Source organism: Ornithodoros turicata, unplaced genomic scaffold (genome assembly GCF_037126465.1).
Source record: "Ornithodoros turicata isolate Travis unplaced genomic scaffold, ASM3712646v1 ctg00001261.1, whole genome shotgun sequence".
NCBI lineage: Eukaryota > Metazoa > Arthropoda > Arachnida > Ixodida > Argasidae > Ornithodoros > Ornithodoros turicata.
Window position 1 is genome coordinate 49,345 of NW_026999525.1, and position 17,734 is coordinate 67,078.

Consider the following 17,734-nt stretch of genomic DNA (forward strand, 5'->3'; position numbering starts at 1 on the left):
TTGCGGAACTCTATAGGCTCCCCTTCTATCGAGACAAAGTGGAAAAAGCGACACGTTTTATTCCGATCGAGGGTCTTGTCGCCGTCATTATCAGTGGCTGGTGGCTGAGGAGACACACTTTGGCAGGGGTATACGTACGATTGTGGCGCGGTTTCTTTTGTTTCCGTACAGGAGGGAGGGTACCTTAACAGAGCCAACAGTTCGGCAGACGTAAATATCAGCGATCGCGCTTCACCCAATGACGAATTTGCGACTGTCAAATTTCTGTAGAAAACTTGTACAAAATCACGCGATTTTGAGTGCATTTGTGTGCTAGGGCGATACGCCTCTAGATTAATACAGAAAAATGATTCCTTTGCTGGGCTAGTTTACGGTTTCAATTAATCAAGTTAGCCTAATTAATGTGTCACACGAATCCAAACGGCCCCAATCAGTGACAAAAGTGAGTATGAGTGCATTCCAAATGGCTGTATAATTCTCTTAAGTAAAAACTATTCTAGGTAATTTAATGGCATCCTCTCGTCCAACCTATTGTATGAGCTCCCTGTTCTGAATGAAGTTTTGTGAACTAGTTTTGAGCAAATAAAAACCGTGCACCCCAGATGGACCTCGCTTTGAACTTTTGCTTTTTTTAACTGCACGGAGCACTCAGCACATACTGTGAAACCTGAACACCATACCTTGTGCCCGATTTGTCGAAAATCAAGGGCCCGAAATTAAACAATCATGTTGTCCTTCCTGGACAACAGTCTCCTCATAGGAAAAACCTCACTATGCTTTATCTCCTCCTCTTGATTATAATCTACCACAGTCGAGGGCGGAAACGAAACTGGAACGACGGCAAGACGTGTCGTTAGAGCTTCCCGTACAGTTCCGTGGAAGACAGATGGGCAAAATTGATCCACAGACCTACCTGTGTGGCGCTGCTCATGATCGTAGTTGTTTCGCGACGTAAAGCCACGAGCTACCTATACCTTTATTCCTGTGAAGAATCATGACGTCGCTCGCTTTGAACAAATGCATGGAGACAGACCATGCGTCACGCGACACATCGAAGATCTTAACCTGTTGAAACAATAGATGTGATTGTTAGTCCCATGCACGTCCCTCAGTATACAAAGGGTGTTTCACTTATAGTATCACAAAAATAGTACATTCTGCGTGTCTAAAAATTATGAAGGCAACGGTGTTTATCTTCGGCGAACTTTTGCCATGATCTGCGAGGACCTTGATCCAATTTCAGTCGCGAGAAATTTAATTTTCTGAATTGAACAAAATTTGCGAAGCAAATGGCACGTTTTGTTCTTTTTCTTGCCGACAACAGAAGGCGCATCTTGGATTTGCCCAATTTCATCACAAAGTACATTGGCTACTACAACGGTAATGGCTGGAAATAAATTGGGGAAAGCTGTCGTTTCGAGAGGCCCTAATTGTCGGTCGCGCTCGGTCCTCTAATGGCGAATTCGGGTGGTCATTTCGTGGCAACTTTTTTTGCCAGATCCCGAGCAGTCATGTTCGCTTCGTCAAAGTGAAGGAACCTCGCATGTTAGCGTGACGCGTTCCTAGCGCACGGATTTTGCTAGCTAGCACTTTTTTCGCCCGGACTCCAAACGATCGAGCAGCGGGTTGCCCAACTATATCCGTCGTCGTCCGCACTGCAACGGTGGAGAGTGCCCGCATTGGCTCGAACGTCGAAGTTCATGTGGTTTAGCAGACAACGGAACCCGAAGACGGGCGACCGCGATGCTCCTAGCGCGGTCCAATGAACTAAAACCGGTCGATTCCTGTCATTCATGTTAGGGTGGCAACGGTCACGAGATCCATCACAGGCGCCAACCTAGCAATTTCCGAGCGCTAGGCCTTGTAGCCACGAAATGACCACCCGAATCGCCACAAGAAACACAGCAAGAAGCGTTACCGCGCCCCTTATTTTCCTCTTCTGTACTTCTGCTGATAACGGCACCAAAGTTCGAACGCCATAATCATCTGAACCAACACTGTGGAGGAAACAAGAGGAAGGTCACCGTTTTTTCCCGACCCTTGTTGCATTAACTTCGCGGCGAAAAGTACACGGTCAACAACTTGCTCCTCTGGAAATGAAGTATTTCCCAGTTTTTTTTTTAATCCATTATTATTGTAGCATATAGGGAATGTATTTTGTGAGGGAGTGGGGTAAGTCCGACATGTGATTTCTGTTTCTGAAAAACAAAGAAAGAAAACACCATGGCCATTGGTTTGGCAAATGCCGCAGGAGCTCGGAGATTAAATGAGAACATTCAATTTCTCACGACTGAAAATTGTGCTTGTGTGCCATGGCAATAGTGCGCGGAACATAAACAGCGTTGAGCCCATAATTTTCGGGCACGTATATTTTGTCTGTATATGTTTGCGAGATGAAACACACAGTGTATGCGCTAGGGGTTTAGTATAGGACCACTAAGCGGTGCTCCAAGGCCACGGCTGGCGGAATCGTTGTAGATGTAGACGTTTGGTGCGCACACTTTCCCTGTTTTATAAACCTCTTATAACCTTGGTCTAATGTCAAGTTTGCCCATCTTTCCCGCATTCGTCCTACAAGTTTGTAAACAATAATAAGCCTCCGAATTTCGTCCACCACGTTTGATCAACGGTCACAACCCAATCTGCCGAATCCCGAACGCTGCTAAGCGGTTTATCTGTGAGGGGGAAAGTGGACCCCCTTCGCCAAGCTGGGAAATGGTACAAGAGTCTTTCGACAGGTTGTATATCGGCGACTTCCGACCAGTAACCTGTTTAGACGCTTCCCTTCTCCTCAATCAAAAAGAAATAATTCATTTCATACACAGAGCTCCTCAGAGCAAGTAAAACGCCTTCATTACATTTGTGTACGGGACCGCATCGGTTGAAGCTTACGCACGACAACTATTAAAGAACATATTCTGCGCAGCAAAACACACCTTTTGTTGCACACACAGCGTCACCATAAATGAAAGAATATCAAATATTTATGAAAGTGCAAGTCTTTGCTACAGATTCCTTTCAACGTGTTCCGTTATGCCATGTGTGACGTCATCTGAGGGCATGGGATCGTAGTTACGCGATGACATACCCCAAATGCACAGCCAATTTTGCTTTAAAATCACTTTCTACTAGGGCATATCGTCAATGCACATGCACAACAGGCCAGTACAATATGCCTGCACTATCCCGCACTTTACGTGGCAATCCTCGACTTCGCAGTCATCAGCACGACCTGGAAAGGAAAATATATAGTTTACACACTGCCGCAGCCACTGAGCACCGTAGATGAAGAAAACGTTTGCTGGCACACATTCAATAAGCCGAAAGCCTGACACAGTCAAAAGGCAGAAGCGCATACTGGGTGCCCCATCAGCTATGTGCGAACAATAATATTATAAGATGAAGTGGAATGAGAACGACTATGAACATGTATACGTCAGTGTGACACACTGAGGTTCATGATGATTGTTGGTTTTGGTACTGCATCAAGTGTTCAGCTCTGTCACAAATGTATTTGGGGCATACCCGCTTTGATCGGTAAAGAGTAGCGCAGGCCGGGGCCGCGAACAGAAAGGGCGGCTCTAGTAGAGCGTGCGAAGTACTGCTCGAGTACTGGTTTATCCTGATAGGGCTTTTCGTTTTCGGGTTTCGTTTTCGGGTTAAACCCGATGTTTCACGATATTTGCACCCCGAACATATCAAGCCTTAGCGGAGGAATACCACAACACTTTCCACTTTGCGCCGTTTTGTGTAGACCATGTCATGTGCGTGCACATCTCCCAGTTCAAAGTAACCTCCACTCTTTGTTTATATTCCATCCGTGGGCTAATGAAACGACAGGTATGGATGACACAGCAACTATGGGGCAGTTAAGGTTCACTCTGGAATTTCAGCAAAAATGAAACGCAGGCTACGGCAAAGGCAATGGGGCTCTAAGTGAGGCCTTACCTCGCCTTTTCCATGGGGGTGAATTTCAGATAAAATGACATACACACAGACCAGCTGCATGGTGGACGATATCTGTAGTTGGGAAAGTGTGATGTTGATCATGTCAAGTGGACACTACACAAGTGAGCTCCTCTTTTGTCGTCTAGCCACATGTTTGCGAAAATGTTCCCAAACAAATTTGAATGTGTTATTTTGTAATTATTTTGTAATGATATCCAGGCTCCGCCAAGTACGTAGCAAAATAATCACATTCAGCGAGATGTAACTAGGTAGGAATAATGGACTAGGTTTCGTGGTGCTACAATACATACACCTGCGCGAAACTCATGCGAAACTCCGCATTCGCGGAAGGAATCTACCCATGTTTTTGCACATTGAAAATGTCGCTGGCAAACGATGCAATAATAACAACCGTAAGCAGATTAGTAATTATGGTAGGAAGAATTGGCCACGTAAACTGTGATCCAGTATAGTCCAGTGCACAAAGGACGATATGGAGCAAGCAAGCAATCTTTCTATACTTCTACTATTCAATATGAAAGGTGGTATGATACGTCGATCACAGATTTGGTCTACAAAGGTGAGGCAATCGGCTGGTGATGAGTTCTCCAAGACAGATTTAGGTTTTGAGGAAACTTGAACAACGTTGGCGGAGCACGGGAGAATGAAGTGTGCTGGTAAGTCCGGCAGACTTTCAGGACTGGCAGCCGTTCTTCGTCACACAACTTATGAAATGTTTCGTTCAAAAGGAGGAAGAAAAACTGCAGTCAGGTGATGTGTCATTATCTACTTCTGTGCAATGCGATCAAGGGCAGCTCTTTCGGGTAGTACGTGCATTGAAGGTATCGTAGGAGAAGAGGAACATAGTGCATACTTTCAGAGAAGCGACGCACGTATCAACGTCCTACGGCGCATCAGTGGCTCCCGCTGGGGAATGTTCACAGCGGCTCTGCTTGCCATACATAAAGCACGAATTTTGCGGATGATGGCCTAACATTTGCCCGTACTGCATGGAATAAGCGACACGTCAGAGAGGTCGCTGCAAAGCGTATTATCGAAAAGCTTAAAAATCTGCCTCGGTGTACCTTGTGCAACTTCAAATGTCCTAGCTACAGTAGAAGCCTAAGAACTTCCATTATATGCACTGAGGAGGCAGGAAACAGTGCGGCACTACGTTCGTCAATGCACGCGGCATCACAAAAACCCCCTAGCAAGGAAGGTGGTACGTCGAAATTCCCAATTCATCAACGTGATCGCTCCATATCGCAGTTCTTTACCACAGTTGACATTAACGGCGGTCGATCCTCCATAGACACCGAAACTTCCTGGTATCGCGCCTGACTGTTCTTGGTGTGTATCATCAAAAGGCTTCACTACCACCTGCAATGCTGAAACAGTACTGTCTTTCTCTGATGGACAGCCATCGTGCTAGGACAGCAATTTTCACAGACTGGTCGACATCAACACCTGAGTCTTCATCACCGTTTGTTATACACAGTACAGCAGAGGAGCAATGGCAAGGCTTTCCCACAGAACATCGTCGACAAGAGTGGAATTAGTAGCCATGCAGTTGGCAATGCAATATATGTGATATATGTTTCTTATTATGACTTTGGAATCAGCTACATACCAGGGTATTGGTCCATATTAAATGGGCCCGGTGCCCCATTTTGAGAATGTTGCGGCTACCGCTGCTGCGATCCCGGCTAAGTTTAAGACGTTTTTTTTTCTTATTATTATTGTGACTTTGGAATCGGCGACATACGAGGGCATTGGTCCGTATTAAATGGGTCCGGAGCAGCATTTTGAGAATGTTGCGGCTACCGCTGCTCCGATCCCTGTTAAGTTTAAGACGTTTTTTTTTTTTTCTTATTATGACTTTGGAATCGGCGACATACAAGGGCATTGGTCCGTACTAAATGGGTCCGGTGCGGCATTCTGAGAATGTTGCGGCAACGACTGTTGCGATCCCTGTTAAGTTTAAGACGTTTTTTTCTTATTATGACTTTGGAATCACCGACATACAAGTGCATTCGTCCATATTAAATTGGTCCGGTGCAGCATTTTGTGAATATTGCGGCTACCGCTGCTGCGATCCCTATTAACTTTAAGACGTTTTTTTTTTTCTTATTATGACTTTGGAATCTGCGAGATATGAGGGCATTGGTCCACATTAAATGGGTCCGGTGCAGCATTTTGAGACTGTTGCGGCTACCGCTGCTCCGATCCCGGTTACGTTTAAGACGTTTTTGTTCTTATTATGACTTTGGAATCTATGACACACGAGGGATTCGTCCATATTGTGCAGCATTTTGAGAATGTTGCGGCTGCCGCTGCTTTGATCCCTGCTAAGTTTATAACGTTTTTTTTTTTTTTTCTCATTATGACTTTGGAATCTGCGACATACGAGGACATTGATCCATATTAAATGGGTCCGGTGCAGCATTTTGTGAATGTTGCGGCTGCCACTGCTGCGATCCCTATTAACTTTATGACGTTTTTTTTTTCTTATTATGACTTTGAAATCTGCGACATACGAGGGCATTGATCCATATTAAATGGGCCCGGTGAAGCATTTTGAGAATGTTGCGGCTACCGCTGCTGCGATCCCGGTTGAGTTTAAGACGTTTTTCTTTTTCGTATTATGTAGGGGTGTGCGAGTACTCGACTTTTCGAATACGAATCGAGTAATACGCTATATTCGGTTGATATTCGCAAAGGGTATTCGCTATTCGCAATTTTCGAATATTTTTCCAGTAACTGCCCACCGGCAGAGATGCATGCGAAAACACCCGCGCGTGCTGCTAGGCTGGTAGCCCTGCGTGGTGACGTCACCGCGCGTGAGCTTCCTCCTCGCGCTCCTCGCCACTCCTCTCCCAAAGCGAAACCACGTGCAACTGGTGACACCGTTGAGACGCAGTCTCGAGTCGCGCAGGGCATGGCAAGTTCGGCTGTGTGTACAACTGAAAAACTGCAGGATGATGGACACGGTTGTGAAGTTGTGCAGGATGACGCGGCAGCGAAGCGAACAAACAGAATCCCAGACAACACGCAAAGTCCCTCGGATGTCCTGGCGTCCCATCAGGTCCCAAAAATAAGAATGTCCCGCTGAAACTTTTTGGGGATATTCCACGCATGTTTCAGCAGGACAAGACTCGGAATATCTCATAGGCGTCTAGCCGGGATAATTTTTGTCCTTCGTCATTTGGCTTCCTGAGCAGGTGAAATTTCGGAACTGTGGTTACCAATAATATCGCATAAGTGTGTATCTGATCGTCTGAAATTACGCTGTGCCTGAAGCCGAAAAAAACGACATATATCTGAAGTTAGACACACTTACTGAAAAAGTCCACTGTATGTACAGGGCAGTCCCAAAACGTTGTACTGTACTTTATTATCCTTTGATTATACCATTCAATAAATATATATCCCCCTCTTGATTATACTGCACAACAACTTGCCCCATCAATGTGAATGAACCCATGACGAGCGGCTGCCTGGCAGTGCGGCCAGGACCTACGCGCTAAGCGCGATCTAGATCCTGGTTTATTAAATTTTTGACATGCAATATTTTCTGTATCCCTCGCAATGTGGCCTGCGACATCAATTTGAAACGGCGCCTAAATCGCTACTTTTTACAATGAAAATTTTGAATGGAAATTTCTTCGACGATTTGCAAATCAACACGATGTGTGAGGATGTGTGCATCTGCGTGGTCACAAAGTGGTGTTCACTTGTGTCGCTGACGCCGCTTCCACCACTAAAACACAAACGCGTATGACGCGCGCACACGCATCCGAATCCAGCAATACACTGCCGCCCGCTGGCTCCGTCATAAAAGAGGTAGAAAGTCAGCAACCATGGTCGGTACCCCGAGCGGTCAACGCAGGGCACACGGAGTAGAAGTAAGGAGGCCGATCTCTCCCCGAGCGCTGTTAGGAGAGTTTCGTACCTAATTCATCGAATATTTGTGGCCGTGTGGCGGCGCTCGCGAACTCACGGAGGCTGGTATCGCGGCCCCTCCCGTAGTTACGCCTTGGTTAGCGCTATTTATTCCGGTTACGAAAAAAAACCTTCGAAACAAGAGCTCAAGGATAGCTTGATGAAGAAACATCCATCTTGTGTCCATGCAATTTTCAATATACGCCTTTTGTCTCGAGATGCATTTTATTGACTCGCAATACCATTTTCTGTGCGCCTTGTGGGAAAGCCGCCGTTACGGGACTCGCAGAGGTGTGTAGTGTGTAGGGTGTAGTGTAGAACAGCCGAGGGAGCCCCGGCTGTTGAACGGCTGTGTACAACGGCAGGTTTTCTTATGTTGGTCGCTTGCTTTCTTTTAATGTAGTGTTACAGCATTACTGTTATCCGCAGCAGATATTAAGCCACAGCTCTACGGGCGCCTTTACATGCAAAATGTCGATTGAGAAATACCCTTGATGAAAGGTTGTTCTCAGGCTCCTTTTACAGACATACCCACCATACTTCGTACACAAATGACTCATGAACACAGGTACGGATACGTTTTTGCGTTTCATTTCCATCTGTTTTCATAGATCGTTAGCATTCGCCTGTCACATCAAACGCAATCGTAGTGTGTCCGTGATTCAATAAAGGGGGAAAGACAGTGCAGTCGATCGCTCAGTGTCTGGCTTTTTCTTTTTCTTTCATCGCATATTTTATCAGTTCCCAGTCGCACTCTGTGATTGTAACTTTGATTGCCTTTGCTGCAGTTTTGTCTTCCTTGCCTTGTCTTCGTGTCGTCCGTTTTCCATCTTACATCCGATATATGCGCATCCTCATCAACGTGTAATAAGATATGACAGATCTTGTTAGGTCATCCTTGTGTTCACAGCCAAGAGCTGGCACAAGAGTCTGTTCCATGTCGTCAACAATGCAAAAGAGCATATCCTCATGCATCCTCCCACTCAGTCTCTTCATTATTATGTTTTCGAGAAATGTTAGCAGGTTCAACAGCTGGCCTGATGGGAACGTTAGCCTCCCCCTACTCTTTAAAACTAACTCTTAAAGGTACGAAGCAGTTTTTGCTCATAATTTACACAAAATCACGCGTCTGCTGTGCAGCAGACACGGCGCGCTAAACACTGGCGACTTTCGCTTTCTCTGAATTGCAGTGGAGATGTGCAATCAGCAAAACAACAGCGGCGTCATATCCTTGAAGTTGGCTTCACACCACAACATTCCAATTTAGATTATCATGATAACAAAAGGTACAGATTTAAACCAGACGCAAAAGACAACTTCATTCGTTTCTAGTGTTTTATCACAGAAGACATTGCCCTTTAAAGGCCTAAAGTCAGTCAGTACTTCTTAGATGTCACTGGAAAGCATATAAAAAACATCGCTTCCAAGTTCTCCGCGAAGTGCTTCTGCTGCGCTTAAACTGACAGTCTCATGCTAGAAGCTTCGACGGCACTAAAATAAAGACAAGCAATTGGGAAGATCATTTTTCGGCGTTCGCGTTCATCTTTGCGAAAACTTTGCTTTCGCTGTCGGTATCCCTTGGAGGTGGCTTCCCCTCATCACTGCTAGTGCCGTCAAGAAGGCTTTCCCACCAAGCTTGGAAACGAAAGCGTTGCTTGCTTCCCCGAATCATACTGTAGGCGCACAATTGACGAATATATAATATAAGTTCGCACGAAGCGTATTTCTAAGGCATAACTCCAGGAGAGGCCTCCGACCCAGCCTCCGGCAGTTCACGAGCGCCGCCACGCGGCCACAAAGATTCGGTGAATTATGTACGAAACTTTCTGGCAGAGTTCGGCCTCCTTACTTCTACTCCGTGGCAGGGCACTAAAGGCCGATCCAATCCAATCCGCTATTTGTTTTGTGGCGTTCGTTGCGGTCACCGTTTATGGTGTTCATGCGTGTACGTAAATGCAGAAGAATCTGAGTTTCACAATGGGTGAGTGAAAAGTAGGAAGGATTGTTTACGAATGTTTGTATTTGTGTTGTGAAATAGAACGTTGCGCTGTTTCGTTTGTGCTTATGTGCATGCGTTCGTGTAGTGGAGGTCCCATTGTGTTGACAAAATGACAAGATCGATGGCATTTTCCACTGACGTATGAAAAGCAGCTGTTCAACGCGCTCCTTCGTCAGCTTGCTCGACATCTCAGGCTCGGCTAGCACTACTGTGCGAACAGTGAGCGGGGTGAAGATACTGATACATAATATCAAGTTGCGAGTGCGCTCTCAAATATTTCAGAACATACCCAGGACGCACAGGACAGAATAATTATAGCTTTTAAGCTGCTTCTAACAGTGCGATCAAGAAACATACCATATTCACGTATGACTTGCTTAGTTGTGTCTCAAAAGGAAATGCTAGCCTGACTAAGGCTGACAAATTTCCACATTGTGTGTTCCTCAAATGAAGCACAAAATTTTCGACATCAAGGTATTTAACTGTACTTACAATGCCATTAATTTCGTTATCTCCCAACGCTGATGTTACCGAGGTTTGCTTCTAGGGTAATTTCGTTTAATAGGCAGGCTGGTTCGGGCGTAGCCTGTTCTATTGCCTAAAGAAGTGACTAGTCTGTTCAGCTTCTCTATACTTATTTGTAGTCGATAAAAGTGTGAGATGGCTGATGGGTTTCTTCACTTTCACCGTAGAATTTTCTGGTGAAGAACCGAAGCTTTTAACATTTGAGGATACCAGAAAGGCAAGTTGGTGTTCCAACTTCGTGATAATAGACTTGAGCGAGGAGCAAATTTGACTTTGAACATTTCTCTAACAGAAGTTCATTTCTCCGGGCAGCGGCGACTGGTGCGAAAAGAATTGCTCTTCGAGGTCCCATATTTACGTGAAAAGATTAGTGACGTGGCCTGCTAATCAGTTTCACCTGAGAAACTGAGAATTTTACGAGCGCTCATGAAGGACAAAGTAGCAACCTCCTCCAGCTCGCAGTGAGGCAAGGGGAAGATGAAGTTCTGCGACCTGCTATGCTGTGATGTAAGTTCTTGTAAGATTCCATAAGTTCTTATGCAATCCTATTCATCTTTGTGAACTCCCTCGTCATGGTTTACTGCGATGTGTCGAAGTTGGAATCGAATAGTGATATGGTAAGTTTTAACTTCAGTGCTGACTACAAGAACAGTACTTAGTCCGTCCCACTTTGCTATAAAGAATGCATGTGCAGCTATAGTGCTGAACAATTTGTTGTGAGTAATAAGCATTTTCCCACACCCTTGCATTCATGCTGCTGTAAGTATTAAAATATGTGTTTGCATATTCTGTATATCTGACTTGTCACCTGTATTTCTGAAGCCAAGTCACGTTTTTAACTATGGGCACTGTAATGTCAAACCGGCTGCTCAAGGACGTGACCCTCAGTAAAGCAGAGCATCACATAAAATCCTGGCTGAGGCACGCCAAAGAACCTCATGACAGGACGTCGACAAAAGATAAGGGCTGGGAGTACCACACAGAACAGCAGCGACAGCTGGGCCAATCCGTGCGAAACTATTCAGGCCTAGCTTTGACTCTAGATTTCACGAGAGAAAAAAAATATGCGTTCTCTGAGAGTGTGGTAGATACACATTTCTTCCTCTGTATATTTGGCTGCAGACTGAGGGCTATGCAGGTGTTGCCTTCAAAATGAAAAGTGTTATGCCATGGTCACCCTTACAAAAATAAGTTTAGCCAGTCTATTAGCAGCCAGTCTATAGCATTTGGACGTCCTATTTCCTGAATAGACTTTCTTTGGACTACTGAATATACAGCCAGTATGTTTCAAGTCTATAGACATCTTTTGGACTATCGTGTATCCTTTCTTTGGCCTGTCAATGGGAGATTGGCACCAACAGTCTATAGACAACCTGCTATAGAAAAAAAACATATATCTGCCATTGCCTGTCTATTTACTTTCTATAGACTGACGATGGACTGGCCACTGGTCAACATTCCCCTTCGACCATCATATCGCCCCTATTCGGATTCACGAGCCGTGATCAGTTGAATCCGATCCTGGAATTTTGCTGCGGTCAAAAGTGATGTTTATTTCCCCTGTGTTGAGAAGCAATACATGACCATCATTGGCACACCTATGGGATCATTGAGAATAATCCTTAGTGCCATCTGCAATAGCTTAACCAGTGCAAGGACCTAGCACCGTCATCGCCTTCCGAGCAGAAAAGAGATATCATATATTACTTGACTTTCGGGCTTCCGCAAATTCGAGTGCCCTGCTTGCCTCTGACGTACGTGTCAGAAAGAAGGGTGAGGTGTTCCTGCTTAATTCAATTATGCATACATCTAACCCCGAATTGAGGAATTGCTTGGAGTAGTAACTCAACACCAAGATAACGCTTGTGTTTGTAACTGCTTTCGGTCTGAGACATTCAGTAGGTCCATTGAAAGTCCAACTTGTGCAGTGCGTAGTTTCCATGAAGGTTCACATTGATGCAGGTAGCATTCTCACTGCATAAGTTTCACTTTCAGTGGACCTACTGAATGTCTCAAACCGGAGGCAGTTACAAACACAGGCGTTATCTTGGTGGTGACTTAATACTCCAAGATATTCCTTACTTCGGTCTTGGATGAATGCGGAATCGAATTAAGCAGGGATACCTCACCCTTCATTCTGGCTCAGAGGCAAGCACGACACTCGAATTTGCGGAAGCTCGCAAGTCAAGAAATATATGGTATCTGTTTTCTCTTAGGGATGCCAATGCTACATGCTCAGAAGAGGGTGTCCTGAAACCACTAGAATTAAGTAATTGCGAATGGCACATAATGATTATCCACCGTGACCCTGGACATGTGCCAATGACGGCCATGTATTGCCTGTCAGTATAGGTTAAAAACATCAATACATATTCACACAACAGGAACTCAACATAATTGCGGATTCATATTCAACATATTACAGTTCATGAATCCGAATTGGGTGAATATAATGATAATAGAAAGACAATCGTGGATCAGTGGCCAGTCAATGGACTATAGAAAGTCAATAGACAGGCAATGACAGTTGATCATTTCCTTTCTATAGTAGGTTGTCTATAGACAGTTGCTGCCAATCTCCCATTGACCGGCTATGGGAAGGAAGGAGGTGTGAACAACGGTGGTCTATGGGGAGGCAATGCACCGTCTATAGCTTCAATGGACGTTTTGTCCATGGGTTGTCTATTGGCTGACCAAATAATTTTTCACAAGGGCATCTCCATGCAATACACATCGACAATATTAATGGGTTTTCCATGTATAATGTTGGACAAAAAAATCAGCTCATGAAACAGAAGATGGGATTAAGTTTATTCTGTGTAGAGAGCACGGGAGCAGACCATAATTATGACAAATAGTTAATAACTTTTTGGTGAGGGTAATAAGCTTGATTGTGAATAATAATAATACGTAAAGACAACTCGAATATTGTTCGAGTTGTCTCTGTGTCCGTGTGTATTGGAAGGTGACGACAATAGAGCCAGATATAACTTTGCAACGTAGAAGGCCGCACACACAGGGTGTTTCACCTATCGTGATAAATTCTAACCGTAGACGCACACGCCGTATAGGGTTGTGGGATTTTTGGCAGTTACCCTCTGGCAACTGTTGCCGACACTTAGGAAGGCTTTGGACAATTTTTAATTCATGGAAATTTATGTTTTCAATCACATTAGGAAAATTGCCAAGCACACCCCTATTTTTTAACTGAAATATGAAGTGCCCATCGGATGACCGCAGACCCAACAAAACCTATGCGCAGTATTAACGGAAACGGTTGAAAAAAGTTAAAGTGATGCTTTAGTCCTGCCGACTTGATTGTTGCAAAAAGCCAGCAGATTAGTTGCAGGGAAGAAGTATCCCCGCCTCTTGCTTTACCTTTCTCTTCCCTGGTTTGACCTTGATGCACAAAGAAACGAAAAAAAATCAAGGTGGGAACAATTCTTCCTCTTCCTCCACGTTTTGCGCACACATTTTTGCAACAATAAAGCAGGTGGGGATATAGCAGCACTTTTGCTAAGACTTTTCAACTATTTCAGTCACTATACTGTGCATAGTTTTCGTTAGGTCTGCGGTTATTCGTAGGATCGCTTGGCAATTTTTTTTTGCAGTTTTTCATTGAAAAGATCCCTGAATTAAAAATTGTCCAAAGCTTTCCAGAATGGCAGCAAAAGATTCCAGAAGGTAATTGCAGAAAGTGCCACAATCCTCCTGCAGTTACGTTGCCAGTTAGAATCGTTTATCACTTTAGGTGAAGCGCCCTGTATGTATACGTTTATAAAAAAAAAAAAAAAAAGAAACACCAGGAATTTTCCTTGCATATGTGACCCCTCGGGGACTGCACTTGTTTCAAGCAAACTCCAAGGAGGCCAAATTACACCTCTGCTTATTTTCCGCAACCTGATTACTAGTCATGATGGTTCGTTTATTTCATTCATGAGCATGCTGTGTAATCCGGAACTGCTCAGAATGTTTGAAATTACATGCTATATTTTACAGCTGCCATTGCAGCTCTTGTAGTGCTATCTTGAACACCCAAACTGGGCTCCTTACATTTCATCTTGGCCGAGGCCAACTGTAGACTACAGAAGAATGAAGTGTGAAGTGCCGTATAAATGACGTTATTCATTTTATTCATCTATGTATTTTGTAAAGACAGCAGTTGGCTCGCATTGTCATACCGGACTCCTGATACATGTTTCTTGTTCGGGTTGTTTGTTACGAGACCACGCTGTCCAGAAGGGAGTGAATATGGTTCTCTTTGAAGTGATTGGTATTTTTGTGCATATTATTATAGCCAAATAATGTTCATCGGCTCAGTTAAAGAAGACTTAAATATCTGTATCAGGGATTGTGAAAAATGGTTTCGCTCAGATGACAAAGGTGGAAGGCACTTTTGAAGGCTCGTAGTACAGCTTACGTCGACTGAAATGACGAATTTCTACATTAATCTGATGTGCAATGCACGGAAGTGGGTTTGTGGTGTTTGCTCATTTTTGCTAGGAGGTGCTTCGAACCAATTATGCGATGACATTATTTACTCATTTATGCTGAATGATGCTTCAGCCCATTGATGTAGTGACGTTAAATAACAGCACCAAGGTGATGATCCTTTACAGAGCCTTTCTAGATAGAGGGATGCCATTTTCGGTCCAAATAAGCATATCGACTATTTGTTTAGCGTTATGAATATTTCTAACTGCTGGCGCAAGAATCGTTCAGCTTTTCCCTGTATACAAGGCAAAGTGTGGTCTGACCCTGTAAGCCATCCAGCCACCATTAATTCCAAAGCACCCCTTGTGGGCTGAATGACTGAGAACACAGTTTCTGATCGTTACTGCTATATGCAGACTACAAATTTATTTCACCTCTCAGCAGCTTCAGATGTTGATGTGATGTAATTTCTAGAGCTGTTATGCGTTCATGCATTTAGCACTTATCAGCTTTATTATCATCCAAGTCAAATGTCATTTTCTTTTTATGCATATTGTGTAATATTTAACATTGTGTAGCTATACATCTCTTGAAGTTCCTTGAAATAAAGAAGCAATGAAAGCTTTGAAACTGCTCTGATCACGTGAAAATTATTTGCTGCAGCTAGTGTTAAAGCATATCGGATACCGTGAAGGCACGGTATGGCATATCCGATGAAAGCCTGATCATATCCCAGACTTGTCCCACGGGATGTCCCCAGGAAAGGTCATAGGACGTCTTTTTGCAGAAAACGGGATGTCCCATGCATGTCCGCCGGATATGTTTGGACATCCCATGGATATCCTGTATTCCCAAACAGATATCCATAGGACGTCCCATGGACGTCAGTGTGTCGTCTGGGAAGCGCCGTGTTGGACTCCTTCCAAAAAGAATCGGCAGTTTCTGCTAGTTGCAACCGGTGCTCTGCGCGCATCCAGACACCATCGGGGTCCACAACCAGCCTCGTGAATCATCTGAAGCGACATCACCTACTTTATGCTGAGTTTAAGAAGAAACATATGAGGCTAAGAAGGCGGAACAGCAAAGAATCGACAAGTTCGCCACAAAGAGACAGCTGCCATGTGCTCGTAAAGAAGCATTGGATGTCAAAGTGGCACGCATGATAGCCATAGACTACCAACCGTACGGTGTGGTCGAGGATCGCGGGTTTCGAGAACTTCTGGCCGAAGCGGTACCAGACTACTGCCCTCCTTCAAGAACGACGCTATCCCGGACGCTAGTACCGAAACTCTTTCACGACACAAGGAGAGAAGTTCAAGCAGAACTCGAAACCGCCTTACAAAATGGTGTTGAGTCCATGTCATTCACGTCCGACATGTGGACGTCACGCTCGAACACCAGCTTCATAAGCCTAACGTGCCACTTCGTCGATCACAGCTTTCAAGTGAAGGGGTACAACTTGGACACGCGTAGTTTTTCAGGAAGGCATACTGCGACGCGAATATCATCGGTTCTCCGCGACATGGTGAAAGACTGGAACGTACCACTGGATAAATTTCCAATCTACATCATAACCGATAACGCCCGGAACTTTAGGGCTGCAGCTCGAGATCTGCTGTGGGCGGAAAAGGCCTGCTATGCTCATTACAACTTACAACTTACAGCTTGCCATTGGAAGTGCGAAGGAGCTCACTCCTGAGCTTAGCCCTCTCTTGAAGAAAGTGAGGGCCATCGTGGGTCATTACAAACACACTTCACAAGCCCAAGAGAGGCTTGACAGCTATCAAAAGGTAGCCGGGAATACCCCACTTCACCTTATTCAGGACATCGATACAAGATGGAATAGCGAGTATGCTATGCTACGCAGACTTCTGGAGCTACGGGAACCGATTACGCTGGATATGGCAAAGCACGGGAGCCTGGTTGACTGCTTAACTGGGACAGAGTGGCGCATTGCTTCTGACTATGTGAAAGTCCTGAAACCTCTAGCTGAGGCCACAGTCGAGGCTGAAGGTGAGAAATACCCCACGCTTTCATGCCAAGTACCCTCTCTCTACTGCATATTTCAGTCCCTGAAATGCGTCTGTGATCAGGATATGACGGCCGAGGGAAAAACCTTCAGTACCAATGTTGAAAAGAGTTTGATAACTAGGTTCCCTGATTATAACATGGATAAAGATGCCTGCATAGCAATGTTCTGCGACCCACGGTACAAGACGGTCATATTTAGAAATGACAGTGCTCGGGAAGAGTGGTTGAAAACCGTTGCTCAGGAACAATTAAACTATGCAGATGCTGGAGAATATTATGGGAATGAGCAAGAAGGAGGTGCTGTAGCATCATCATCTTTGTGGGCAGCATTTGATACTATGGCTGAGACACAGGACCAGGGAAACAACCCATCCAAGGAAATCAGGGCTTACATTGACGACAAGACAATCAGTAGAAATGCTGATCCGTGCAAATGGTGGAAAGAGATGGGGCAGCATAAATATCCAGCTGTAGCCAGGCTAGCACGCAAGTACCTCGCCATTCCAGCAACGTCAGCTTCCAGTGAACGCGCATTCTCAGCAGCAGGAAGTGTTGCTACACCATGCAGAGCTGCCTTACTCCCTGAGCATGTCAGGCAGCTGACATTTCTGCACGGCAACCTGTGAACTGTTGAACAACAACTGAACAGAGTATTCCAGTGTGCTTAGACTGGACTAAGAAGTATTGTGTTAAGTGTACCTTAGTGTGCCAAGACTGCCTGAATTTAAAACCAAGTGAAGGTTCAACTATTTCAGTGTGTTTGAGAGTCTCCAAAATGTACATTTGTGAGAAGAAAATAGATAAGAAATGTGTGACGTGTTAGTTCTTATTACTCGAAAGTATTCGAAATCCTGA

At 44.7% G+C, this 17,734-nt stretch overlaps 1 protein-coding gene across 1 annotated transcript; it reads left to right on the plus strand.

Moving 5' to 3' along the window:
* The first annotated feature begins 16,485 nt into the window (after positions 1-16,485).
* LOC135376735 (zinc finger BED domain-containing protein 4-like) lies at positions 16,486-17,505 on the plus strand. Its single transcript, XM_064609224.1, has one exon. It carries the CDS (start codon positions 16,486-16,488, stop codon positions 17,503-17,505), a length of 1,020 nt encoding a protein of 339 aa, XP_064465294.1.
* Positions 17,506-17,734: the final 229 nt, after the last annotated feature.